Consider the following 27551-nt stretch of genomic DNA (forward strand, 5'->3'; position numbering starts at 1 on the left):
CTTTCTCCCTTTTGACCATATAAAAATCAGCAGCTAGACCTTTCAAGGATGTACTCAATTGTTTCGCATTATGTTTGTATCGTGTGCCGACACGGCATCAGACATGTTCCCGTCTCTCGTTCTGCCGTGTGCGAAACTTCAAAATCTGCACAAATTTTGAGATATTTATATCCCGTTGCAATTATATGTAATAGAAGTAAAACAGAACCATGAACAAAAAGAAAAAAGTCCGCCCTTTGTAATAATCTTGATCTTGTATATCTATACACAATTATCCCCGGAAAGAAAAAAATCTATACACAATTACACATCAATAAAGAATCTCCAGCCCAATGAAACAACCAAAGAGAAGTATCCAAAAAAAATAACCAAAGAGTAAAGAACAAGTGCAGGCGTGCACGCCTCAAGGAAAATAAACAAAGAAAAAGTAAGAAAGAATGGAAACGTATGCCTCCTTTTTTCCATGGTGCCGTGTCTTCTCGTCTCATTTTGCCCCGGTTCACCTGCACGCACGCACGACGAACGGAAACCGGTGGGACGTCGCTGTGGAGTTGTTAACGAGTGATCGCTGCTCCTTGATTTTGACTAGGCCGGAGCACGATCGCCAAGATCAGCAGCTCGCCACGAAATTGGCCGTCAATTCGAGGAGGAATCCTCGCAGCTTTGGCTTCTTCTCCGCATTTCTGATTCCATCCTCTCGCATTGCTTTCCGTCTCGACTTTGTGTGTTCCAATGGCGACCCGCGTGGCTTCCTGGGCCCCTCCCTCGGCTCGAGTGGCTGCTGACGCGATGCGGATCCAGACATCGCGTCAGCAGCGTGGGTTGCGTGGCGGTCAATGGCGGCCGGCCTCGCTAGTCGGTGTCAGTGAGGTCAAACTGGTCCGTGCCAGAGCGGGACAGCACGCGGCGGGCGGTCCCGGAGCGGGAGACCGGCGCCGTCGAGCAGGCCGCGAGCGCGCGCTCCAGGGCGTCCACCACCTCGGTCATGGACGGGCGCTCGCAGCCGACGGGGCCCACGCAGTCGGCGGCGAGGTAGCCGACGTAGGCCAACGCCTCGGCCTCTTGCGGCGTCGGCGCCGGGAGGCGCGGGTCGAGCACGCGCGCGACGTCGTCGGCGAGGATGTGCGGCACGGTGAAGTCCACCACGTTCTTCGGCGTCACGCTCTCGGCGTACCGCTGCACGACGCGGCAGCCGGACATGAGCTCCAGGAGCACCACGCCGAAGCTGTACACGTCGCTCTTGTCCGTCAGGTGCTGCAGCCTGTAGTACTCCGGGTCCATGTACCCCACCGTGCCGCCGGTGTAGATCGTCCGCTGCGGCTGCTCCTGCTGCTGCGGGTTGTCGCCGCCGTTGTCCTCGCAGTCGCCGGCGGGGTCCAGGACGGAGGACAGCCCGAAGTCGGCGATCTTGGCCGTCCACGAGTCGTCCATGAGGATGTTGGCGGACTTGATGTCGCGGTGGATGATGGGCGGCACGGCGTAGACGTGCATGTACTCGATGCCGCGCGCGGCGCCCAGCGCGATGGTCAGCCGGCCGCGCCACGACAGCACCGGCGCCGCCATGGGGCTGCGGTCGTGGAGCTGGTCGTGGAGGGTGCCGTTCATCATGAACTCGTACACCAGCACGCGCTCGCCGGACTCGGCGCAGCACCCCAGCAGGCACACGATGTTCTTGTGGTTGGCGCGCGCCAGAGCAATCAGCTCCGAGTTGAAGGCTGTCTCGCGGTCGCGGCGGCGCGCCGGCCGCGCCGCCGAGCTCGACGACTTGGCGTGGTCCTCGGCACGTTTGATCGCCACCTCGCGCCCGTCCGGGAGCGTGCCGCGGTACACCGACCCGAAGCTCCCGGACCCGATCCGGCGGCTGTCGTCGAACCCCTCCGTCGCCGCGCGTAGGGTGTCCAGTGTGAAATGCTCCACCACGCTGCCGGGCCCCTTGCTCCTGCTGGACCCAAGCCGTGGCGGCATCAGGGACTGCATCGCGGCAAGCTCATCCGGGCTGTTGTTGTGGCGGCGCCGGCGGCGGCACCATAGGAGCAGCGCGAACTGCAATGCCACCACCAGCACAAGCAACGCAGCCGCCGCGACGGCAGCCCAAATAATGATCTTTCTCCTCCTGCCGCCGCCGGCCTTTCCGGGGTTCGCTGCCTTGGGGACAGCGACGTTGAGCTCGAAAGCGCAGTCCACGCAGATGCACCGGCCGCCGGCGCAGAGGTTGGCCGAGCCCGGCAGGACGCCGCATTGGCACGAGGACATGGGCACGCACGGGCCCGGCAGGACGCGGTCGAAGACGAGGCGGTTGGTGGCGTTGAACTCGTGGCCGCCCCAGCACACCAGGGAGTAGTTCGCCATGAGGACGCCGCAGAACGCGCCGCCCTGCGCCTGGACGTCGATGTACTGCAGACCGGCGAGGGGCTCCGGCGGCGCAGCGACGCCTTCGCCGAAGCAGCGGATAGTGCCGTTGGTCCGCAGCCCGCAGACGCCGGTCTCGCCCAGCGCGAGCGCGGCGTACCCGGCGGTGGCGTTCTCGCCGTCCAGCGCCGGCGCGCCGCTACCCCAGCACGAGAGGCCCCCGCCCGTGGAGAGCGCGCACGCGTGCAGGCCGCACGCGACGACCACGTCGTAGCTCCCGCCCTGCGGCGCGGCGGTGACGGCCTCGATATCCTCCGTCCTGTTCCCGAAGCACCTGATAGGCGTGGCCGTGGGCGGGCCGGCGACGATGCCGCACACGAAGCCCTTCCCGACGGCGACGGCGACGAAGCGGAGACCGGTGGGGATGGCCAGCCCGCGCCAGCGCCAGCAATGGAGCTCGCCGCTGGAGAGCACGCCGCAGACGCGGTAGCCGCTGGAGGCGAGCGCCCGGAGCGGCGGGCCGAGGTAGACCCGCTTGGACCTGCCCGCGTTCTTGGACAGGTCCCACCAGCGCATGTCGACGGCGTCGGCGCGCGCGGAGGAGGGGCCGACGGCGCAGAGGAAGTCCTCCCCGCCGGCCAGCGCGGAGAAGGGGTGCGTGGAGGGGTACGTCTCCTGGCGCTGGTGGTCGCCGCCGGCCGCGGTGCAGTTGAGGTCAAGCAGCGCCGGCGACGCCGCGGACGGCAGCAGCCCGCACACTATGGTCGTCTCCTCGGCCTTGGCCATGGCGAACGTGGCGAGCGTGGACGCCGCGCCCGGCCGCAGCAGCAGCGGCACGAGCAAGGCGAGGAAGAGCCGAGGCGGCCGCATCGCGCGCGTGCGGGGGAGGAGCGGTGGAGCGGAGTAGGAACCGGATGGACATGGACATGGTAGAGCGGCCAGCCAGCCAAGCAGGTGAGCAATTTGCTCTGTCAGCCACACTAGCCCCTCCAGCTTAGCCGCCTACTTCATCGCATTTCATTTCACCAGAGCTCTGCCAACTATTCCCACTAGCTTTGGGAAGCCACTGGTCTAGACTCTAGAGTGCCTCCCAACTCCTGGAGAAGATAATGGCTAAGTGTGAACCAAAATGAGAGACGAGTTGCTTATCATGGTGCATGTGGGCATTGAGGGTTGCTTGCTTCCCGGCTTGTTTGCTTCCTGTGGGATGTGTCATCCGGGGAAAACTACCTACCACCATCAGCAGCAGGTCGGTTTGATATGTTCCACTGCCCACTGGGGAAAAGCGCGGGTAGACTCCCTTTTGGTTTCGTCTCTCCGCATGCCAAATCGCTACAATTCCGGACAAATGATAGTGCCTTCTCACTTGCCGCCCGGTTTATTTTCTCCCTTGAGAGTTGAGAGAAAACACTTTGAGGGCGAGTGATGAGCGATCATCCATCACTAATGTGAGGATAGGCCTTTGCTAACGAATCCAATCTGACTTTTTTTTATAACCTTTATTCCTTTTTTCATATGTAGGCAATAATTGGTTGCATACGTTCGGGTGTAGGCTCGATCAAGGATGCTGCGTGGTTAATTCATCTTTGAATGGAACGGGTCCTTTTTAGCCTGGTCTCACTTTTTTCCTCCCATATGCCATTTTCATTAAAAATTTACGAAAATGCTAAAAATCTGATGTTGGACTTTTAGGCATGCCAAATCAAACATTTCTTTATGACAACTTATATTGGCGCGGAATGACATATTTAGTTTGCAAGCAGGGTAATTTTTTGGCAAAAAATGATCTGAGATGAATTTGTGATGCTCAACAACTAAACCTGCCATCGTCGGCAAACATAATTTGCCATGAAAAAACAATTGATTTGTCATGCCTACAATTCTCACTTCCACCGGATATTCAGGTCCTAAATTTATCTAACTTTGACTGTCGGCATTTTTGAACCAAGCCCGGACATGATTGAAAGGTAAAACAATGGAACTGAACCATTTGAACAGATGCGTGATCGCTCACGCGCAGTCACCGTTAGCTGCATGTGGCCTTGGTTCAGCATGCATGGCAGCCGCAATAAATACGAAGGACGAAGGTCATATAGGACTTGGCTAATTGGTCACTGCTTGTGTTGGTTGACAGGTTAAGAAACGTGGCGTCTTCAGTCGGAGGCTCCTGCAAGGAACGTCCCTTTTATCTTCGTTAATCATCATGTCGAGCAACCGGATAGCAAGCAACTGCACTGCACATAATGGAACTCACAGAAAATAGACTGGGTTGATAACGCACTTGCTACAGTAGCGGACAGGGATGTTGGACCCTGACATCCTTGTGTGTCCAGCGGATCCGGCCACGAGCAGAGCGTGATGGTGTCTTGGGACCCTTGTTTGGATAGGTGGAACATATAGAATCTACTTATTCTCTATGTGTCAGAGGAAGAAAAATGGTCAGAATAGAATAAAATGGTGTTTGGCTAGTGTAACAAATTCATCGATATATATGAAACTTGATTCTCAAAGACCCGGAGCTCATAACATAATGAAGTATGTTTTGGATGTCTGCCATTCCAAAATTCGATATTCGACACCGTATTACTGGATATGTCGGTGTACAAAAATAGAGGTACATTTTGCACCTCTTTACTTGTGCGCGGGCAGTCACAGCCACGCTTGCCGGGGCAGAAGAAGCAAAGTCACAAGACTACCAGAACCGTGCTCAAGACCAGAGGCATGACGAGCACAGGGGCGAGGTGAAACTCCCCCGGCAAGGCCCTGGCCGGGGCGGCCTTCACAGCCCCGGCAAGAGCCTTGCCGGGGCAACTTACCCAACGCCAACGAGGCTGCCACCCTTGAGTCTAAGAGTTTCGACGCCATCAATCACATTGGAACCAAGGCTCGGGAGACGCCTCCATGGTGGCATGCAGATCTTTGTGAAGACAAAAGACCTGCGAGGCCTAGGTAGGAACCAGAGGACAAGACGATAGCGGGGCTCCTTGCCGAGGATGCTCACGAGGCCCCGGCAAGGCTCCTGCCGAAGATACCCACGAGGCCCCGACAAAACTCTTACCGAGGGCACCCACAAGGCCCCGGCAAGACCCTTGCCGGGAATATCAGCAAGACCGCGGCAAGGCCTTGCCGCCCCGTCGCCGACCCACCAACTAAGCAGGTACCCGCGTGGCAGTACGTGGCTCCTAAGCCAACTAGTCAAGCACCTACATGGTGGCATGCAGATCTTCGTGAAAGACTCTGCCACCACGCCAGCTCAACAGCTTGCCAGCCTACATGGCGCCGCATGCCTCGTTGGCCTGGACGCGTGGCGAAGCAAGGCGAAGCGGCGACGGATGGGGCGGGCCTCGTTGCCGTCCCCGATAAAGTAAGAGGACACCAAGTAGCGCATTTAATGCGTTTTATCCTACAATGCCAGAGATAAACTCGACTATTGTACAACTTTCCACCTCCTGTGTGCCACTGTGGCAGCCCCTTTGACTATAAAAGGAGGCCCGCGGCATACAGAGAGAGGATTCAGACTTTTTGGACCCTGCACGCTTTGTAGCTAGTCCAAGAACACCAGATAAACACAAGCCAGCGGGAGTAGGGTATTACGCATCACTTGCGGCCCGAACCTAGATAAATTTCCCGTGTTGGTCTCTTAACCCCGCTCTTTCCACAGCCCCGCGCCCGCCGACCGTAGAAGGGATTCCCCGTGATCCCATAGGTGTCGTTTCCACCGACATCTTTGGCGCACCAGGTAGGGGGCGCAAGCTGTGAAAATCCGGTTTTGAAGCCAACCTATCGACTCCCTCGTCGCGGTGGCCCAAGAAGAAATGGCGGCATCAATCAGCCGCACTCTGGCGCCGTCCACGGCAGCAACGATCATCTGCGTGGCCGCAAAAAGCTAAGTCGAGCAAAACTTTGAGTAATTCCCTTTTCTTTCATAAAGCTATTTTCCTCGAAAGGTCTCGCTCTTTGTATGGAAAACCCGCACACGATGGGACCCTCCCTCTATTGGCAACGCCCTTGTTCTGTTTCGAGTCTGCTCAACAGTTTGAGCGGCCGCATTGAGATCGGCAGGGTGGCCTATCCGCTATTGGCAACGCCCTTGTCCTGTTTCGAGTCCGCTCAACAGTTCAAGCGGCCGCGCTGAGAGCGGTAAGGTGGTTTGCCCGGCAGCAAGCACACCCGGCAGGCCGCTAAGGATCTGTCCTCAAAGCGCCGCGGCTTGGGTTTACGCGCCAGCAAGCCTGTCCAACTAAGCATAGGGCGCACATACCAAGAAAGATCGAACATGAAAATAACATGCATCGTTTAAAAAAGTACTGCAGAGTTATACTACATCAATTGTTGCTGCGGTTCTAACTTAAGATAAAATTGTCTTGGTCATGAACTCGCAGCGACGATGAGAAATGGGGCACCTAGTCCCGGCACTGGCCCTCCACCCTCTGGACTCCGTCGACGCACCTGATGATGGGCTCGATACGCTCCTCAAGTGCCGCGAGGTCCACATCCTCCGGCAAGCTCTCCAGCGCGGCGGCGAAGTCGACATTGGGGTTCCAGTACGCCACCTTGGTGAGGACCTTGGTCAGGGCGCCCCGGCAGGGCTTCCGGGCCTCGTTGGCCAGAGAGGCCGCTCGGTTGGAACGGAGCTGCTCCAGGGCTCCAAGAACGCCCTCGAAGAACAGAGTCAGCTTGGCATTGGGACTCACGTTCGGCTCATGGGTGTACATGACATTCGGCATCCCCATGGCGGCCAGCTTCGTGGTGATCCTGCCGGCGACGTCGACGAGGCGACCGATCCAACGGTTAATGCCCCTCGCGTACTCCTCATGTTCGGCGGCATCGTTCTTCCGCAGCTGCCTCTCGTCCTCCAGGACCTTGTTCAAGGTCTCCTCGCGAGCCCCGGCCTCCGAAAGCTTCCCCTCCAAGCCATCCAGCTTCAACTTCAGATCGTTGATGGAGTCGTTGGCCTCGGAGAGCAGCTTGGCCTTGTTGGAGACTGTGGCATGGGCATCCGCCAAAGAACGGTTGGTCGTGTCCCTCTCCTTCATCAGCTCCGAGGCCACCTTCTTCAGCTCCTCCCGCTCCAACTCCAGCTTTTTCACCTTGTCGGCTGATAACCCATAAGTATAGGGGATCAATTGTAGCCTCTTTCGACAAGTAAGAGTGTCGAACCCAACGAGGAGCTAAAGGTAGAACAAATATTCCCTCAAGTTCTACCGACCACCGATACAACTCTACGCACGCTTGACGTTCGCTTTATCTAGAACAAGTATGAAACTAGAAGTACTTTGTAGGTGTTGTTGGATAGGTTTGCAAGATAATAAAGAGCACGTAAATAAAAACTAGGGGCTGTTTAGGTAAAGAAGCAATAAAGTTAGTATAGCGAGTGTGGAAAAGTGGTGGTAGGAGTTGCGAAATTGTCCCTAAGCAATTTACTACTTTACTAGACCGATAGCAAGTTTTATGTGGGAGAGGCCACTACTAGCATGTCATCCCTGACTTGGAATTCTATGCACTTGTGATTGGAACTATTAGCAAGCATCCGCAACTACTAACGTTCATTAAGGTAAAACTCAACCATAGCATTAAGATATATTGGTCCCCCTTCAATCCCGTATGCATCAATTTCTATGCTAGGTTGAAGCTTCTGTCACTCTTGCCCTCCAATACATAGTCCTATCAACATACAACTAACCCTATGGTGTGATCCACGCGCGCGCTCATATGATGGGCACCAAAGGACAACAACATAACCACAAGCAAATTAAATCAATCATAGCAATTCTTTAACCACCGACAGGACAACGAAAACCTACTCAGACATCATAGGATGGCAACACATCATTGGATAATAATATGAAGCATAAAGCACCATGTTCAAGTAGAGGTACAGAGGGTTGCGGGAGAGTGGACCGCTGTAGATAGAGGGGGGAAGGTGATGGAGATGTTGGTGAAGATGGCGGGGGTGTTGGTGAAGATCGCGGTGATGATGATGATGGCCACGGCAGCGTTCCGGTGCCACCGGAAGAGAGGGGGAGAGGGGCCCCCTTCTTCTTCTTCTTCCTTGACCTCCTCCCTAGATGGGAGAAGGGTTTCCCCTCTGGTCCTTGGCCTCCATGGCATGGGAGGGGCGAGAGCCCCTCCGAGATTGGATCTATCTCTCTATCTCTCTATGTTTCTGCGTTCCGGCATTCTGCCCTTTCGCCGTTTCTTATATATCCGGAGATCCGTAACTCCGATTGGATTGAAACCTTCGCCAAGATTTTTTCCCCGAAAATTAGCTTTCTTGCGGCCAAAGAGGAGCAGCAACCACCTTACGGGTGGCCCACGAGGGTCAGGGGCGCCCCCTGCCTCGTGGCCACCTCGGGCTCTGTCTCGCATTGATTCTTCTTCCCATATTTTCCAAATATTCTCCATCCGTTTTTATCCCGTTTGGACTCCGTTTGATATGGGGTTTCTGCGAAACAAAAAAATGCAACAAACAGGAACTGGCACTGGGCACTGGATCAATATGTTAGTCCCAAAAATAGTATAAAAAGTTGCCAAAAGTATATGAAAGTTGTAGAATATTGGCATGGAACAATCAAAAATTATAGATACGACGGAGACGTATCAGCATTCCCAAGCTTAATTCCTGCTCGTCCTCGAGTAGGTAAATGATAAAAAAGATAATTTTTGATGTGGAATGCTACCTAGCATAATCTTGATCACATAATCTAATCATGGCATGAATATTAAGACATGAGTGATTCAAAGCAATAGTCTATCTTTTGACATAAAAACAATAATACTTCAAGCATACCAACCAAGCAATTATGTCTTATTGAAATAACATAGCCAAAGAAAGCTCATCCCTACAAAATCATATAGTCTGGCTATGCTCCATCTTCACCACACAAAGCATTCAAATCATGCACAACCCCGATGACAAGCCGAGCAATTGGTTCATACTTTTTAACGCGCTTCAGCCTTTTCAACCCTCACGCAATACATGAGCGCAAGCCATGGACATATCACTATAGGTGGAATAGCATATGATGATGGAGGTTGTGTGAGAAGACAAAAAGGAGAAAGTCTCACATTGACGCGGCTAATCAATGGGCTATGGAGATGCCCATCAATTGATGTCAATGTGAGGAGTAGGGATTGCCATGCAATGGATGCACTAGAGCTATAAGTGTATGAAAGCTCAAACTGAAACTAAGTGGGTATGCATCCAACTTGCTTGCTCATGAAGACCTCGGGCATTTGAGGAAGCCCATCATCGGAATATACAAGCCAAGTTCTATAATGAAAAATCCCACTAATATATGAAAGTGATAACTCAAGAGACTCTCTATATGAAGAACACGGTGCTACTCTGAAGCACAAGTGTGGTAAAAGGATAGTAACATTGCCCCTTCTCTCTTTTCTTTCATTATTTTTTTTTCTTTTTTTTCTTTTTTTGGTGGGCTTCTTTGGCCTCTTTTTTTATTTGGGCTTCTTTGGCCTCTTTTATTTTGATAACCTCACATGGTACAATGTTCTAATAATGATGATCATCACACTTTTATTTACTTACAACTCAATATTACAACTCGATGTCTAGAACAAACATATGACTCTATATGAATGCCTCCGACGGTGTACCGGGATGTGCAATGATCTAGCATAGCAATGACATCAGAAAACGAACAAGCCATGAAAACATCATGCTAGCTATCTTACGATCATGCAAAGCAATATGACAATGAATGCTCAAGTCATGTATATGATGATGATGGAAATTGCATGGCAATATATCTCGGAATGGCTATGGAAATGCCATGATAGGTAGGTATGGTGGCTGTTTTGAGGAAGATATAAGGAGGCTTATGTGTGATAGAGCGTATCGTATCACGGGGTTTGGATGCACCGGCGAAGTTTTCACCAACTCTCGAGGTGAGAAAGGGCAATGCACGGTACCGAAGAGGCTAGCAATGATGGAAGGGTGAGAGTGCGTATAATCTATGGACTCACATTAGTCATAAAGAACTCATATACTTATTGCAAAAGTTTATTAGCCCTCGAAGCAAAGTACTACTATGCATGCCCCTAGGGGGATAGATTGGTAGGAAAAGACCACCGCTCATCCCCGGCCGCCACTCATAAGGAAAGCAATCAAAGAACACCTCATGCTCCAACTTCGTTACATAACGGTTCACCATACGTGCATGCTACGGGACTTGCAAACCTCAACACAAGTATTTCTCAATTTCACAATTACTCAACTAGCACGACTCTAATATCACCACCTTTATATCGCAAAACTATTGCAAGGAATCAAACATATCATATTCAGTGATCTACAAGTTTTATGTAGGATTTTATGACTAACCATGTGAATGACCAATTCCTGTCATCTCTCTAAATAGATATAAGTGAAGCAGGAGAGTTTAATTCTTTATATAAAAGATATGCCCACGCTCTAACAAATATAAGTGAAGCAAAAGAGCATTCTACAAATGGCGGTTTTCTATGTGAAGAGAAACAGGCAATCCAAACTTCAAATGATATAAGTGAAGCACATGAAGCATTCTATAAAGCCATACTCAAAAGATATAAGTGAAGTGCAAAGAGCATTCTATAAATCAACCAAGGACTACCTCATACCAGCATGGTGCATAAAAGAAAAATGAAAACTAAATGCAAAAGACGCTCCAAGATTTGCACATATCGCATGAACGAAATGAATCCGAAAACATATCGATATTTGTTGAAGAAGAGGGGATGCCTTCCTGGGCATCCCCAAGCTTAGACGCTTGAGTCTCCTTGAATATTTACTTGGGTGCCTTGGGCATCCCCAAGCTTGAGCTCTTGCCTCTCTTCCTTCTCCTCACATCGAGACCTTCTCGATCATCAAACACTTCATCCACACAAAACTTCAACAAAAACTCGGTAAGATCCGTTAGTACAACAAAGCAAATCACTACTCTAAGTACTGTTGCAAACCAATTCATATTTTGTTTCTGAATTGTAGCTACTGTAATATAACCTTTTGTCGGGTGGTAGGTGCGACATATGCCAACGGGCGGCTTATCATTGTGGGAGCCAGTAAGACATCGCCGGTGCCTGGAAACGGGATAAGGCGAAGACATGCACGCTGGCGAATCTTACCCAGGTTCAGGGCTCTCCGTGGAGATAACACCCCTAGTCCTGCTCTGCGGGGTCTCCACATGATCACTAGATCAACACAAGTAGCTACAAGTGCTCCTTGAGCTGTTTGGCTAGAGGAGGAAGAAAGGCAAGGCTAGCTCTCCTCTTCCCTCTATGTGGTGGCTAAAACTATCTTAGAGATCAACCCTTTGCATGGGTGCCCTGGGGGTTTATATAGGCCTACCCCCAGGGATACAATGGTAATCCGACTGGGTGCGGGTCCCAGCCGTCAGTGTCTGTGCTCGCCGGCTTCTCCGCCGACTGGTGGGTCCCGCCAGCTGCCGGCCTCTTGGTCCATAGGCCGGCCGGCCCCACCGCCTGGGGGCCTTGTCGGCGGCTGGTTACTGTTGCCTCGCCCCTGTTGACGAGGGCTTTGTCGAGGTAAGCGTGGCTAGAGTGCCGCCGCCTGGAGGGCTCTCACTGTAGCCTCACCTCGTCTTGTCTCCTTAATGATGCACATACTTCGAGGGAGGGAGGTAGCCGGCTATTGGGAGCCGGCTACGCCTCAGGCCGACTAGGGGAGGCCTGGCCCCCTTCGAACATCTCTCTAGCTGAAGGGGCCCACCGCCCGCGGGCCGTACTGGCGCCTGTCGTGGGTGACGTCACGGTCAACATGGCAACAGTGCCGCGCCGGACGGGGGATGGTTGACCCGTACGGCGCACTGTGGCCATACATGCTCCGGGATTCGGGGGTGGCATGCTGTACTATGGCCACGCCCCGTCTCATCACCGTTATGTGGGTGCAGCCCTGGTGGGTGCAGTCTTGGCCGGCTTCCGGGAGTCGCTCTTCTTGTGGCCGGCTTCTGGGAGTCGGTCTTCTTATGGCCGGCTTCTGGGAGTCGGTCTTCTCATGGCCGGCTTCTGGGAGTCGGCCACCTTATGGTTATCTTCGGGGAGGTTCTCGAGGTCGGGTCGCCTTCCGGTAGTCGGCCTGTGAGATAGCCGACCAGGGGAGGGCGGCCCAGTGTTTTGGATGCTTGAAGGCCCAATCGGCCTGATAATTTTTCAAAGAACCAGGGGGAGTCGGTTAGGCTACCCGTGGCCATTTACTCCGACAGTAGTCCCCGAAACTGGTTGGGCTTCGAGGCTGAGAAGAGGACGAGAAGCTCGGTCAGCTTCCTATCTTGAAGGGCCAGCAGCTAGGAGCCGGCTTCGGTTGGGTACGCCGTCTTGGTGAGATTTTGAAGTCTGAAGGTGGGAGTCGGTTGGTGCGCACGCCGGGCCGCACGCGTACCACGTGGCACCCTCCGGCTGAAAAAAGCCTGCCAGCCCACGCGCGTGACGGGACGTCGCCGCAGGCCGGGGGCCCATCACTCCCACGCCTAGGCCCAGGCGCGGATTCTCTATGGCCCAAAGCGGGCCGCACGCCTTCCGGCGGCAGTTTCTGCACGTCGTTAGGGCGCAGTAATCGCGGAACGTGGGGGAGTGGGCGCAGTTAATCCCACGTTCCCCCCACGCCTCGCCTCCTCGGCTTCGCTGCACGAGGCTATAAGTAGGGAGAGGAGGGGGAACGGCAGGCGCTCGCACGCTCCCCTCGCTCCGCCATTTTCTTCCTTTCCTTCTCCGCCGCAGCAGCCCTTCGCCGCCGCGCCGGCCCTCTAGTCTTCACACTACCCCGCAGCTTCGCCGCCGCAGGGCCGTGATTTCGCCGTCGCCGCGCCCTTTCTCGCCAGATTCTTGCCGTCATGCAGCACGGCGGAGACTGGGATGGCTCCAACGTCCACGCGGACCACATCGACTTCCTCCGCAAGACGCGGCGGATGCCCGGTGAGGACCAGGTGCGGGTCCGTCTTGCGCCGAAGGAGGAGATCACGCCGGTGCCGGAGGAAGGCGAGCGGGTAATCTTTCACTTGCACTTCCTGCGCGGCCTCGGTCTGCCCGCGAGCGCCTTCTTCCGCTCCTTCCTCGAATTTTATCAGCTCCAGCCGCACCACCTCACTCCAAACACGGTGGTGCTGCTGTCCGCCTTCGTCACTCTATGCGAGGGCTTCCTCGGCGTCCTTCCCACCCTCGAGCTCTGGGGGGAATTCTTCCAATCCAAGCTTGGCACCCGTATGCAGGGCGTGCCGGCTCAGAGCGGCGCCTTCATCGCGGTGCGGAGGCCGGCAGCCGAGAACCCCTTCCCTGCCATCACGTTGATCCAGTCGGTGAAGCTCTGGCAGAAATCGTACTTCTACGTGAAGAACGTCGCCCCGCAAGGCGACTACATCAATTTGCCGGCTTAAGTAGCCGGCCCGCCGGCTGGGAGGTGGCCCCAGTGGTCCTATCGGGCCAGGACGCTGTCGCCGGCTGGAGCCGCCGCCGTCGCCTGACTCCGGGTAATGATCCAGTCGGAGGGCCTGACTGGGTCCGACCTACTGGCCGCCTTCGTGGTGCGCCGGGTGCTCCCACTTCAAGGCCGCCCTCATTTGATCAGTCAAATGAGCGGCCAACTCGATCCGAATCGGATGTGCACCAAGGAGATGCCTCATGACGAGGTGGCTCATATGATGAACTATCTCGCGAACTGCAAGCTCTCCGCAGAGTGGCAGTTTGGCAAGGAGCCGTACTCCCGTGCCAATCCCCCGCCTATGGTATGCTTTCTTTATCTTCTCTTCTTTTAGTTTAGTCACCAAGTTTTTCTTGGCCGACTCTGACCAGTCGGCACGTCTTGGCAGAGCCCTCTCCTTCGACCTGTGGCCGGGACAGCGGGGGCGGATCGCCAATTTCTCCCCGACCGGGCGGAGCATGACTTGGAGGACCCCGACTTGGGGCGGCCGCCATGGACGATAACACCGAGGTAGGAGGCGGCGAAGCAGGCGGCTCCGGGCTTGGAGCCAGCTTCGACGACTGGCCGGAGGACGACGAGGCGGAAATCGTCCCGCGTCGCCAGCCGGCGTCCGACCATGGCGTCGGTTCCTCCGCTGTGCCGCCTGCTCGAGGCGGCGCGCAGAAGCGCTGGGCCGCGTCGGGCTTGTTCGGCAGTCGGCCGAAGAAGCCCAAGGGCGGGGCGGTGGCGACCAGGCGGGATGAGGCAGCCGCGAAGGCGGCCCGCTTCCGCAAGGTGGTGAAGCAGCCGCAAACGGTTTCGGCGTAAGTGTAGATTCTCTTGCATATTCCTTCTTCTTTTTTTGTCGATTTCTGAATCCTTGTCTTGTCTCATCAAACAGGGCTCCACTCTCTCTTGAGCGGATCGCTGCCGCCTCCGTGGTTGGATCGTCTGGAGGATCCGCAAATACCCACCACGTGGACCCTCGTGCCGAGTTTCAGGCGGCAACGGAGCGGAATGCGCGGGAGGCGCGGGAGGAGCGGGAGGCGGAGGAGCTAAGGGCGGCCGCTGCCAAGGCGGCGCAGAAGATGGCGGAGGAGTCGGCGAAGGCACAAGCCGACGCGGCGGCCAAGGCCCAGGCGGCGGCTCCAGCCGCAGCGGCAGCGGAAGGGGCCTTGCTTGTCCCCCCCTGCGTGTCGCGGCACCCGAGATCCCGGAGCCCCTGCCGGAGGAAGCCGGCGGCGACCTGCCGGGGATGGAGAGGGAGGAGGACGACGTCGTCGTCCGGGAGAGGGAGGCGGCACCGCCATCGCCGACTGGGGCGGACCGAGGCGGCCGACTTGATGCGCCGCCCGTGCAGCCGGCTGGAGGTGCGCCGGCTGCGAAGACGGACCTGCTGGTCCGATCGTCATCACGCCAGCGGGCGGGGAAGGCGACTTCGCCGCTGGGCTCTAGCTCATCGACCCAGGATCCGGAGACAGCCAGCGCCAGCTCGGGGTGGACGCCGGGTGGTGGGACGGCCGTGGTGAACGTGGCGGCGCAAGAAGTCCGGAACCGGCTTCGGTCCCAGGCCGCCGTGCTGAGGCAGTACAATGATGAGTTCCTCGCGACACGGGCGGCCATTCGGGTGAGCCTTCCCGCTTTTCTGTTTCTTGATCTTGCTCTCTTCCGTGGGGGCGCGTCAGCGCACCCATTGGGTGTAGTCCTCGAGTTCCGAGTCGGCTGTTGAGCAGGCGGCTTGGAACTTCTTAGTAGACTTTGATTGCTTATCTTGCTCTTGTTCGCTTCTCTGTCGGACTTGCAGGACTACCACAACCTCCGTGCGGCTGCCTTCAACTCCCAGGCTCAGGAGCTGACCCAGAAGACTGCTGATCTAACTGAGAGCCGGAGTAAGTGCTTCATCTTTTATCTCACGTGGGGGCGCGTCAGCGCACCCACTGGGTGTAGACCCCGAGATTCGGGCCGACTGCTGAGCAGTCAGGTCGGATCTTTCCTGACGACTTCTTTCTTATTGCTTTTTTCTTCTTTGCCATATCTGCAGAGGCCAATGCCAGCCTGAGGGAGCAGCTGGGTGGGACCCAGACCGCCCTTCGCGCCAAGGAAGCCGAGTTTGACGCCTTGGTTCAGGAGCGTGACCGCCTGGTCAAGAGGCTGGCCGACCAGGAGGAGAGCCACAAGGCGGCCCTGAAGGCGGTGCAGGACAGCGAGGCCGCCCTTCAAGCCGAGTACGATACCGAGGCAGCGAGCTGGGCTGAGGCAAGGCAGTCGCTGATCAGCGGCTACGGCCAGATCGAACACTTGGTCGATGGTAGGCCGCCCTCTTCTTCGTTTCTTGCTTGCTGCTTGCCATTTAGTCCATTCTCTAACTTTGTGTTTTTTCTCTTTCTTTCTTGTGCAGAGTACTTCCCTGGTTACTCTACCACCGCCAACCAGGTTGTCGAGGCCCACCGTGAAGCACGAAGGCAAGCCGGTGTGGAGATCGCGCCGAATGCTCGTCGGTCGCTTGAGGAGCATCTTCTGGCGATCCAAGCCCGCCTCCAGCCGGCTCACCGCATACTCCGTCGTCTTCAGCGCGTTGGGGCGCAAGTGCTGGCCGCCCTCTGGCCTGGCGAGGCGGTTCCCCGTACCCCCAGTCGGACTGCCGACTGGCTGGAGGTAGCGGTTGGTCGCTTTGAGGCCTGGAAGGCTTCTACAGCTCGGTCAGGCGCCAGGCGGGCGCTGGAGTTCGTCAAAGCCTGGTATCCCGAGTTGAGCTTGGACCAGCTGGCCACCTGGCGACAGGAGGCTGACGAGGAGTTGGAGGCGGTGTGGCCGGCTATCATCCAGCGCGCTTCGGCAATCGCCGACTACACTGACACCAGCGCCTTTGCTCCTGAGGTGGATGATAATGGCATTGCTCAGCCGGAGGAGTGGTTCGGGCTGAACCCGGCGGATGATGAGGACTCGGCGGAGGAGATCGACTCCAGCGACGAGGGCGAAGAGGAGGAGGGAGAGGATGGTGAAGACGCCGTGCCAGATGGTGGAGCAACCGGCCAGCCTCAACTTGATCGTGCCTCCAGCAACGAGGCGCGTGCGAACGCGCCGCCTGGAGCCGGCGATGATCAAGCCGAGACTCGCCAGCCGGCCACTCCTCCAGTCGGCACTGCCGTCTCCACCGACCAGCCCGGCTCACCTATTGCGCCCTTAGTCTGATCCGCCATCTTTGCTTTCCTGTTTATTGCTCTTCGAACAATATTTTGTTAAGTTTGCGCAGTTCCACCCACTGGGGGTGTATTCAAATTATGTTTCTGCCGGCCTGTTGAAGGCCTTATGTGTAAATATAATCATGCATGTGTTTGGCTTCCCATTGTTCTTGCTTTTCATCCTTTGGTTGTTTCCTTTGCCGCCCTCCCTTGGTTGCTGCCTTCCCAGCCGGACAGCTGCTCTGCAGTCTGTAGCTGGAGAAGTGCTTGGCCGGTTGGGAGGGCAAGTACTCTAGCTTTCTTGGATTGTAGCGAAGTGACTGGGAAGCCGGCCAGCCGGCTGTTCTGACAGCCGGTAGGTGTGGTGGGAGGCCGGCTTGTGTTATATAGGTTCGTTAGTCCTTAGCCGTTTTTCGTGTGGGCATCCTTTCCTGCCTTTGGCTCTTGCCAGTCGGACAGTCGGTTCTTCGAGGTGCGACTTTCAATAAGAGAGGGATCGGGTGCCGGCACACTACTTGTCTGACTTCAGGTAGAACTATTAATATAACTCAAGGCGGCCAGTCCCCGGGCCGACTAGTCGAACCCGGTGCCAGGTAGAAAATCAAATGTAATAGTACATTCATGGGTATGACACTCGTCATTCATAGATAAAAGAGGGTAGTCCCCGAGTGCGCCTCGGGGGGCCCGTTGTCTTGTACTTAATACAAAAAGGTAGCGTGATACATACTGCTTTTAACTGTAAAATCTTCTCAGGAGATTGGCGTTCCATGGTCGTTCCGACTCCTTGCCGGAATCATCCCTCTTGCGTGCCTTCGGCTTCTGTGCATCGATCAGGTAGTAGGAGTCGTTGCCTAGGGCCTTGCTGATGACGAATGGGCCTTCCCAAGGGGCCGAGAGCTTGTGCTGGCCGGCTGTTCGCTGGATCAGCCGGAGCACAAGATCGCCTTCTTGGAAGGATCTTGGCTTGACCTTCCGGTTGTGGTAACGGCGCAAACCCTGCTGGTAGATGGCGGACCGGCTGAGTGCTAACAGCCGGCCCTCTTCCAGCAGGTCGACACCGTCTTCTCGCGCTTCCTTGGCCTCCGCCTCCGTGTACATGGTGACCCGAGGCGAGTCGAACTCGATGTCAGTTGGGATGACAGCCTCGGCACCATATACAAGGAAGAAAGGAGTGAAGCCGGTTGACTTGTTCGGGGTAGTACGCAGACTCCAGAGGACAGCCGGCAGCTCATCGAGCCAGCAGCCGGCCGAACGCTCCAGTGGTACGACCAGTCGGGGCTTGATGCCGGAGAGTATGAGGCCGTTTGCTCGCTCGACCTGGGCGTTTGACTGCGGGTGGGCAACGGACGCTAAGTCCAGTCGGATGCCCTGTGTCGCGCAGAAACGTGTCAGTGCTCCCTTGGCAAAATTCGTGCCGTTGTCGCTGATGATGCTGTGTGGTATACCATACCGAGTGGTGATATCTGTGATGAATGTCACGGCAGTCGGCCCGTTCAGCTTCTTGATTGGCTTCGCTTCAATCCACTTGGTGAATTTGTCCACGGCGATAAGCAGATGTGTCATGCCGCCGTGGGCTGTCTTGAATGGGCCCACCATGTCCAGCCCCCAACGGCAAAGGGCCAGGTGAGGGGGATGGTCTTGAGTGCAGAAGCCGGCAGGTGTTGCTTGGAGCTGAAGACTTGGCATCCTTTGCAGCATTTGACTAACTCCTTGGAATCTTCCAAAGCAGTCGGCCAGAAGAAACCATGGCGGAAAGCTTTGGCGACAAGTGATCTTGAGGCCGCGTGGTGGCCACATTCGCCTTGGTGGATATCCTTGAGGATTGCTATGCCCTTCTCTGGCTCGACGCAGCGCTGGAAGACTCCAGTGACGCTACGCTTACCAAGTTCTCTGTTTATTATTGCGTATGCTCCGGCTCGGCGTTGAACTAGTCTTGCCGAGATCTCATCAGTCAGCAGCTCTCTGTTTACTAGGAAGTTGAGGATGGGCTGGGCCCATGATGGAGCTGTGACTTCTTCTGTTGTTAGTACGGCTACTGTGACCCGGGTGGGTGGGTTGGGTGGTGAAGAGTTGGAGACGGCCACCGCCTGTTGTGTCGTTGCAGTCCCCGGGCCGCCTGCTGCAGTCCCCGGGCCGGGTTCTGAAGTCCCCGAGCCGGGTGCGACTACGGCAGTCCCCGGGCCGCTTGTCGAAGTCCCCGAGCCGCCTGCTGGGTTCCCCAAGTCGGATCCGACTGCATCAGGGGCAGGCGGTACGAAGATGGAGTCCGATTCTGGAGACGGCTTGACAGACGGTTTGAGGAGGCGTTGGAGAGAGACGCCGGTTGGTATAGCTTGTCGGGTGGAGCCGATCCGTGCCAGGGCATCTGCTTGCTCGTTGTCGGCCCGTGGCACGTGGAGGAACTTGCACCCTTCAAAGTATCCGCTGATTTGCTGGACGAGGAATCGATAGCTCGCCATGTTTGCGTCCTTGGCGTCCCAGTCGCCAAATGACTGCTGGACCACCAAATCCGAGTCGCCATAACACAGGATCTGGCGTATGCCGAGTTCTTTGGCTAGCCGGAGCCCGTGTATGAGCGCCTCGTACTCGGCCACATTGTTGGAGGCGGCAAAATGAATTTGCAATGTGTATCTGAGCTTGTCGCCCTTGGGAGAGGTGAGGACGATGCCGTCTCCCAAGCCGGTGCGCATCTTGGATCCGTCGAAGTGCATCCGCGAATGAGTGGAGTCGGGAGCCGGCGGTAGGTACTGGGTCTCGGCCCAGTCGACAAGGAAGTCGGCCAATGCTTGGGACTTGATGGCGGTGCGGGGCTGGTAGAAGATCGTGTAAGGAGCCAGCGCAATGGCCCACTTAGCCACCCGACCGGATGCATCCCGGCTGCCTATGATCTCGGCAAGCGGGGCAGTGCATACGACCGTGATGGGATGCTCTTGAAAGTAGGGCTTCAGCTTCTTGGCGGCGAAGTACACTCCATAGCACATCTTCTGGTAATGCGGGTAGTTTTGCTTCAAGGTGGACAGTACTTCGCTCAATAACATACCGGCCTCTGGACTAATTGAGCTTGGCCTTCTTCTGGGCGTTGGACCACGATGACTGTACTGACCACTCGGTTAGTCGCAGCAATGTAAAGGAGCATGGGCTCTTTCTCAGTCGGCGCTGCCAGGACAGGCGGTGTGGTCAGCATCTTCTTCAACTCGTGGAAAGCTTGGTGTGCTTGGTCGTTCCACTCGAAGTGGGTGGACTTCTTCATGAGTCGGTACAGGGGAGAGCCTTCTCCCCTAGCCGGCTGATAAAGCGGTTTAGGAAGACCAGGCACCCGGTAAACTTCTGAACGTCTCGCAGCTTGGTAGGAATCTCCATTCTCTCTATGGCCTTGATCTTCATTGGGTTGCACTCAATGCCGCGTTCGGAGACCAAAAAGCCTAGAAGCTGGCCGGCTGGTACTCCGAACACGCATTTCTCAGGGTTGAGCTTGATTTGAAATCGGCGCAAGTTGGCAAATGTTCCTCTGAGGTCTTCCAGCAGGGTGCCGCGCTTCTCCGTCTTCACCACAATATCGTCTACATAGACGTGGGCATTTCTGCCGAGTTGCTTGAGGAGGCATTTCTGCATGCAACGCTGAAAAGTGGCACCGGCATTTCTCCAGCCGAATGTCATAGTCAGGTAGCAGAAAGCTCCGAATGGTGTGATGAAGGCGGTCTTCAGGCGGTCGGCTGGGTCCAACTTGGTCTGGTGGTAGCCCGAGTAAGCATCCAAGAAACTCAACAGCTCGCATCCGGCTGTGGAGTCTATCACTTGATCGATCCGTGGTAGGGCAAACGGATCTTTGGGGCAGGCTTTGTTGAGGCTAGTGTAATCTATACACATACACCATTTATTGTTCTTTTTCAACACCAAGACCGGGTTGGCAAGCCACTCTGGAAAAAACACCTCCATAATGAAGCCGGCTGCCAGGAGCCGGGCTATCTCTTCTCCTACGATCCTTCTCTTCTCCTCCGACAGTCGGCGGAGAGGCTGCTTGACTGGTTTTGCGTCCGCTCGGACGTGTAGCTTGTGCTCGGCGAAATCCTTCGGAACACCCGGCATGTCCTTTGGGGACCATGCAAAGATGTCCCGATTCTCACGGAGGAAGTCGACGAGCTCGCCTTCCTATTTGATGTCTAGGTTTGCACCAATGACAGCAAACCTCTCCGGGTTCTCCGGGTCCAGAGGTATCTTCTTTGTTTCCTTGGCCGGCTGGAAGGAGCCATGAGCATCATATTCCTTGGGGTTGGGGGACAGGGCCGGCTGCTTGCCGGCCATGGCCACGACTCGGTCCAGCATCTTCTTCTCTTCAGCAATCACGAGGGACTCGGCCAGTCGGCTGCTGGCCGCAGCGCACTCGGTGGACTTCTTGTAGTCTCCGGCTATGGTGATGATCCCCTTTGAACTCGGCATCTTCATCTTGAGGTAGGCGTAGTGGGGCACAACCATGAACTTGGCCAGGGCAGATCGGCCAAGCAAGGCGTGGTAAGGACTCTCTAGATCCACTACTTCAAACCAGATCGCTTCTCGGCGAAAGTGATCCTTGTCTTCAAAGAGAACATCCATCTTGATCTTGACGATTGGGGAACAGGACAAGCCGGGTATGATGCCATGGAACACAGTCCGGCTTGGCATGAGTTGCTTCGCCTTGATGTTGAACTTCTCCATGGTGTCACGGTACAGTATGTTGATGCTGCTTCCACCATCAATCAGCACACGGGAGAAACGGGCAGCTCGCCTTTCTGTCGCGAGGGTGGCGTCCAACACCAATGCATAAGAGCCGGGAGACGGCATCACCTCTGGGTGATCGGCCCGGCTCTAGCTGATAGGCTTCTCAGACCAATGCATGAACTCGGGGTTGCTGGAGGCGACCGCGTTGACTTCTTGGTGCTGTCGGCGCCGATTGCGCTTGTCTTCAATTTGGCTCGTGAAGATGACGTAGGCGGCGTGCTCATCTGGGAACTCATCTTGAATGGCTCCGACTGCTGGTCGAACAGCCGGCTGCTGAGGGGCTGGAGGCGGCGGGCCAGGAGGTGGAGGCGGCAGCAGCCCCTCGCCCTTGGAGATCCGCGTGAGCCAATGGCACTTCCGGGTCGTGTGGTTGGACGGCTTCGCGCCGCTGTGGAACTTGCAGGGGGCATCAAGAGTTTGCTCGTAGGAGAAGGCCAACTGCCAAGCTGGCCTGCCGCCCTTCTTCTTGGGCGCGGGCCACTCTTCGGGCTGTTCGTCTTCGACGGTGGCTACTTGCCGACTGGTAGAAGGCGGCATAGGGGCCTTGCGCTTGTGGTCGCTCTGGTAGGGGCGTCGGTTGGAGTCACCAGCCAGCGTCTTGGGAGCCGGAGCGAGCACCTTTCCAGAGGCGTCCACTCGGAGCTCGGTCTTCATTGAGGAGTCAGCCGTGGCGTACTTGTCTGCTATGATCAGCAGCTCGTCGAGGGTAGTCGGCTCGTCGCAGAGGAGTCGGTGCTTGAGGAGGGTGCCCTCTCGGCACCCGGCGGTGAAGTACTCTATGGCTTGAACCTCGTGCACCCCCTCGCAGGAGTTGCGGAGCTCGGTCCAACGCGTGAGGTAGTCGCGAGTCGATTCGCTGGGCCCTTGGACGCATAAGGAGAGCTGGCGGGGCTTGGGAGGCCGCTTGTATGTGCTGGTGAAGTTGCGGACGAAGACTTCCGTGAAGTCTAGCCAGCTGTTGACGCTGTAGGGCTTGAGGCTGTTCAGCCAGGTGCGTGCCGTGCCTTGAAGCATGAGAGGGACGTACTTCACGGCAACGCGCCTGTTGCCGTTTGCTATGCTGACTGCGGTAGACTAGTCGATCAACCAATCTTCCGGCTTTACGGAGCCGTTGTATTTTGGCGTGTCTCTTGAGAGTGAGAACCCTTTAGGGAAGGGCTCGTCGCGGATGCGGGGGCCAAAGCAAGGCGGGCCGACATCATCTTCTTCTTCTAGCGCCAGGGATCGCGCTAGGCGGTCGATCCGGTGGCGGGCATCATTCTCGCCGACTCCTTCGCGGTGGCCTAGTCGGCCGCCGAGAGTCGGATGCGTGACAGGCGGCGGGGTGGGATATCTCTCCCCACGAGGCGGGGGGGAGGCGGATTGCCTTGTCGTTCCACCGCTCGGGGGCGGCCTTCTGTGTCGCGCTCAATGGTGACCCGAGTCCGACTGCGGCTAGTAGCCGGCTCCTTGTCTTTTCTTGCGCGGGCGCCGCTTGCGGTCGGCGTCCGGGATGTCACGGCGTGCTCTCGGCGTGGGGGAGGACTTTCAGCGCGGGCGCCGGCTTCATGCCGTTCTGCGGCCGCGTCGATCAGTTGCTGGATGCGTCTAGTCATGTAGGGGAGCTCATCAGCCCCCAGCCCGTTCAGCTCGTCTACGGCCGCCTGAGCGGCACGCATGTTCTCGAGTGGCGTGGCGTAGACTGGGCGGTCTGCTCCCAGCATGATGGCGATGGCCGCGCCGCGCTTCTTGACGAGGCCGGCTCGGCTCGGCCCGCCAGGAGGCGGCGTACCAAAGGCGGCGCGGTCGACTTCGCGCTGGTGAGCCTCAGTGAGGCGTCTCATGAATGCTATCTTCTGGCCCTCCGTGATGAGGGCGAGGCGGCATGCCTCCAGAGTCTCGGCGTCGGCGTCGACCGGGATGGGGACGGACAAGTCGTGCAGCGCCGCTTGTAGGGCGTCGTGGGCGTTCTCGCCCGAGACGGCGTCGTGGCTGATGACCAGCACCTCAGTGACAGCGCTGCTGCCACTGTCGGCTCGAGGCAGAGGGTCGTCGATGATCGCCACGTTGGTGGGGAAGGCGTCAAGCGATGCCGTGTCGGAGTCGACAAGCATCGGGTCGGTGGAGCCGACCGACTCCAAGTCCACAGCAAGCTCGCTGGAGACGTGAAGCTGGTCGAGGAGGCTGACGAGGCGGCTCTTGGGGCAGTCTGTGCCCGCGTCGGACGCAGGCTCGTCGGAGATGCGAGCCTCGCCAAGAAGATCGGCGAGGCAGCTCGCCGCGCAGGCGTCATCGACGCCTTGCAGCGCGTCAGGGCAAGCGCCATCGGGCGTAGCGGGCTGGCTACGTTCGCGGGGGAGGAAAAGGGTTCCCGTCCAGAACAGGTCTCCGGACGACGGTGCACCTGGCCCCACGATGGGCGCTAAATGTCGGGTGGTAGGTGCGACATATGCCAACGGGTGGCTTATCATTGTGGGAGCCAGTAAGACATCGCCGGTGCCTGGAAACGGGATAAGGCGAAGACATGCACGCCGGCGAATCTTACCCAGGTTCGGGGCTCTCCGTGGAGATAACACCCCTAGTCCTGCTCTGCGGGGTCTCCGCATGATCACTAGATCAACACAAGTAGCTACAAGTGCTCCTTGAGCTGTTTGGCTAGAGGAGGAAGAAAGGCAAGGCTAGCTCTCCTCTTCCCTCTACGTGGTGGCTAAAACTATCTTAGAGATCAACCCATTGCATGGGTGCCCTGGGGGGTTTATATAGGCCTACCCCCAAGGATACAATGGTAATCCGACTGGGTGCGGGTCCCAGCCGTCAGTGTCTGTGCTCGCCGGCTTCTCCGCCGACTGGTGGGTCCCGCCGGCTGCCGGCCTCTTGGTCGATAGGCCAGCCCTACCGCCTGGGGGCCTTGTCCGCGGCTGGTTACTGTTGCCTCGCCCCTGATGACGAGGGCTTTGTCGAGGTAAGCATGGCTACAGTGCCGCCGCCTGGCGGGCTCTCACTGTAGCCTCACCTCGTCTTGTCTCCTTAATGATGCACATACTTCGAGGGAGGGAGGTAGCCGGCTATTGGGAGCCGGCTACGCCTCTGGCCGACTAGGGGAGGCCTGGCCGCCTTCGAACGTCTCTCTAGCTGAAGGGGCCCGTCGCCCACGGGCCGTACTGGCACCTGTCGTGGGTGATGTCACGGTCAACATGGAAACAGTGCCGCGCTGGACGGGGGATGGTTGACCTGTACGGCGCACTATGGCCATGCATGCTCCGGGCTTCGGGGGTGGCATGCTGTACTGTGGCCACGCCCCGTCTCATCACCGTTATGTGGGTGCAGCCCTGGTGGGTGCAGTCTTGGCCGGCTTCCGGGAGTCAGTCTTCTTGTGGCCGGCTTCTGGGAGTCGGTCTTCTTATGGCCGGCTTCTGGGAGTCGGTCTTCTCATGGCCGGCTTCTGGGAGTCGGCCACCTTATGGTTATCTTCGGGGAGGTTCTCGAGGTCGGGTCGCCTTCCGATAGTCGGCCTGTGAGATAGCCGACCAGGGGAGGGCGGCCCAGTGTTTTGGATGCTTGAAGGCCCAATCGGCCTGATAATTTTTCAAAGAGCCAGGGGGAGTCGGTTAGGCTACCCGTGGCCATTTACTCCGACACCTTTTCATGGCTTAATCCACTGATATAAATCGATTGTTTCATCAAAACAAGCAAACTATGCATAAAAAACAGAATCTGTCTAAAACAGAACAGTCTGTAATAATCTGAACATTAACCATACCTCTGGTACTTCAAACATTCTGAAAAAATTAGGAAAAATAAACAATTTGTATAGAAATACATTGCAAAAAGAATCAGAACCATTTGACGTTTCAGTAAAAAAATAAAAATCGCGCACTACAGCCAAAGTTTCTGTCCTGCACCGTACAAACCAACAAGCATTGTAAACATCCTAAAGGCAAATGTTGGCACATTATTTTTATAATAAAATGGAATTGTACAAGGGGATAATTATTTTTGTTGAAAAGTTTCTGTAATCAAGATTCACAATGTTTCCTTGAGCATGAATAAAGTTCAAGGCTAGCTCCCACTTTAACAATGCTTGTCTTTCTCACTTTCACTTTCCTTTTTTGAAAAAGTTTTAGGTTCCCCTCTTTATTTTTTTGTTTTTAAACTATATAAAAGCACTCAACAGAAATAAATGACTCTCTAAAACTTCCGGGTTGTCTCCCTGGCAGCGCTTTCTTTAAAGCCATTAAGCTAAGCATATAGTGCTCAAGTAATGGATCCACCCGGATCCCAAGGTATATCAAAGCCAATTTTAATTAACAATGATTTGTGATTTAGTAGTGAGCACAAAGCAACAGCAACAACGAAGTCTAACTCTCTTCCTATGCATCGGCATGTCATAAAAGAACAATTCATGCACACCTAGTAAAGGCCAATGCATAGTATAAACAGTTTCTTGCAATTTTATCATGTGGGAAACATAGAGAGGTGGAGATATATTTCCTCTCTCATAATATTGCAAGTAGGAGCAGCAAGCACATGCATATTATATCTATCAAAATCATCATGTGCAACGGTAAAAGGCAACCCATCAATATAATCCTTAATAAGTGCAAACTTCTCCGATATAGTGTAGTTTGGAGAATTCAAAAAGATAATAGGACCATCATGTGTGGGTGCAATAGCAACAATTTCATGTTTAACATAAGGAACTATAGCAAGTTCATCTCCATAAGCATAATTAATATTGGCATCTTGGCCACAAGCATAGCAAGCATCATCAAAAAGGGATATTTCAAGAGAATCAATGGGATCATAACAGTCATCATAGCATTCATCCTTCAGTAAGCACGAAGGGAAATTAAACAATTAATGTATGAGTTGAAGAGTTACTCTCATTAGAAGGTGGGCACGGGTGATCAATCCGCTCTTCCTCCTTTTGTTCTTCGCTCTCCTCCTCATCTTTTTCATCCAATGAGCTCACAGTTTCATCAATTTATTCTTCCATAGACTCCTGCAAAATATTAGTCTCTTCTTGGACAGCGGAGACTTTCTCAATAAATGCATCAATATCGGCATTGTATTCATAATTCTCATAGCAATATTTAAGGATAGCTAAACTTTTAGGTCTATAAACAGCATCATAAAGATTTTCATACTCTTTAAATACAGATTCAATTTCATAAGCACCCATAAAAGCAACAAATTCTTCTATTTGTTCCACATCATAGTAATCATATATACCTCTAGCATAAGAATCCAAGGTTTCATTATCATTAAATTTGCATAAGAAGGGAAGGTGTGGAGACTTCATCCTAGAGCAACAAGTATAATCATATCTCAAGCATAGTTTCCTAGCATACCATTTCAACATATAAATTTGATCCCATAATAGTTTTCCTTTTTGAGTCAAGCGATAATCCCTAAAGTATTCACGTTGGTCTGACGTGTCTCCCATTGCATAATTGAATGAGGTTTTCTCAGGATTATCAAAGAAGTACATAACATTTTTCACATAATGATCATCGAGGGTTTTAGGAGGTTCCCCATCTCCATGAGTAGCAAGTGAACCTAATTTTTTTGGTATTTCGTGTTCCATATCCATAACTAAGGATAGAAAATAACTAAGAATATCAAACAAAAATTACTTAGTGATAAAGCAAACAAGCACACACGAGAATATTCACCCACGCAATGACTCCCCGGCAACGACGCCAGAAAAAGGTCTTGATAACCCACAAGTATAGGGATCAATTGTAGCCTCTTTCGATAAGTAAGAGTGTCGAACCCAACGAGGAGCTAAAGGTAGAACAAATATTCCCTCAAGTTCTATCGACCAGTGATACAACTCTACGCACGCTTGACGTTCGCTTTATCTAGAACAAGTA

The 27551-nt window shown here is 55.1% G+C and overlaps 1 protein-coding gene across 1 annotated transcript; it reads right to left on the reverse strand.

The window, feature by feature from the left end:
• Positions 1-210: 210 nt before the first annotated feature.
• LOC123096373 (serine/threonine-protein kinase-like protein CCR4) lies at positions 211-3581 on the reverse strand. The gene has a single exon (XM_044518098.1). The coding sequence runs from the start codon at positions 3217-3219 to the stop codon at positions 853-855; it is 2367 nt and encodes a 788-aa protein (XP_044374033.1). The 5' UTR covers positions 3220-3581; the 3' UTR covers positions 211-852.
• Positions 3582-27551: the final 23970 nt, after the last annotated feature.

This window comes from Triticum aestivum, chromosome 4D, assembly GCF_018294505.1.
Source record: "Triticum aestivum cultivar Chinese Spring chromosome 4D, IWGSC CS RefSeq v2.1, whole genome shotgun sequence".
Classification (NCBI taxonomy): domain Eukaryota; kingdom Viridiplantae; phylum Streptophyta; class Magnoliopsida; order Poales; family Poaceae; genus Triticum; species Triticum aestivum.

Coding starts and splice junctions, on each gene's coding strand:
- LOC123096373 (XM_044518098.1), bottom strand. CDS start 3,219: ATGCGGCCGCCTCGGCTCTTCCTCGCCTTGCTCGTGCCGCTGCTGCTG.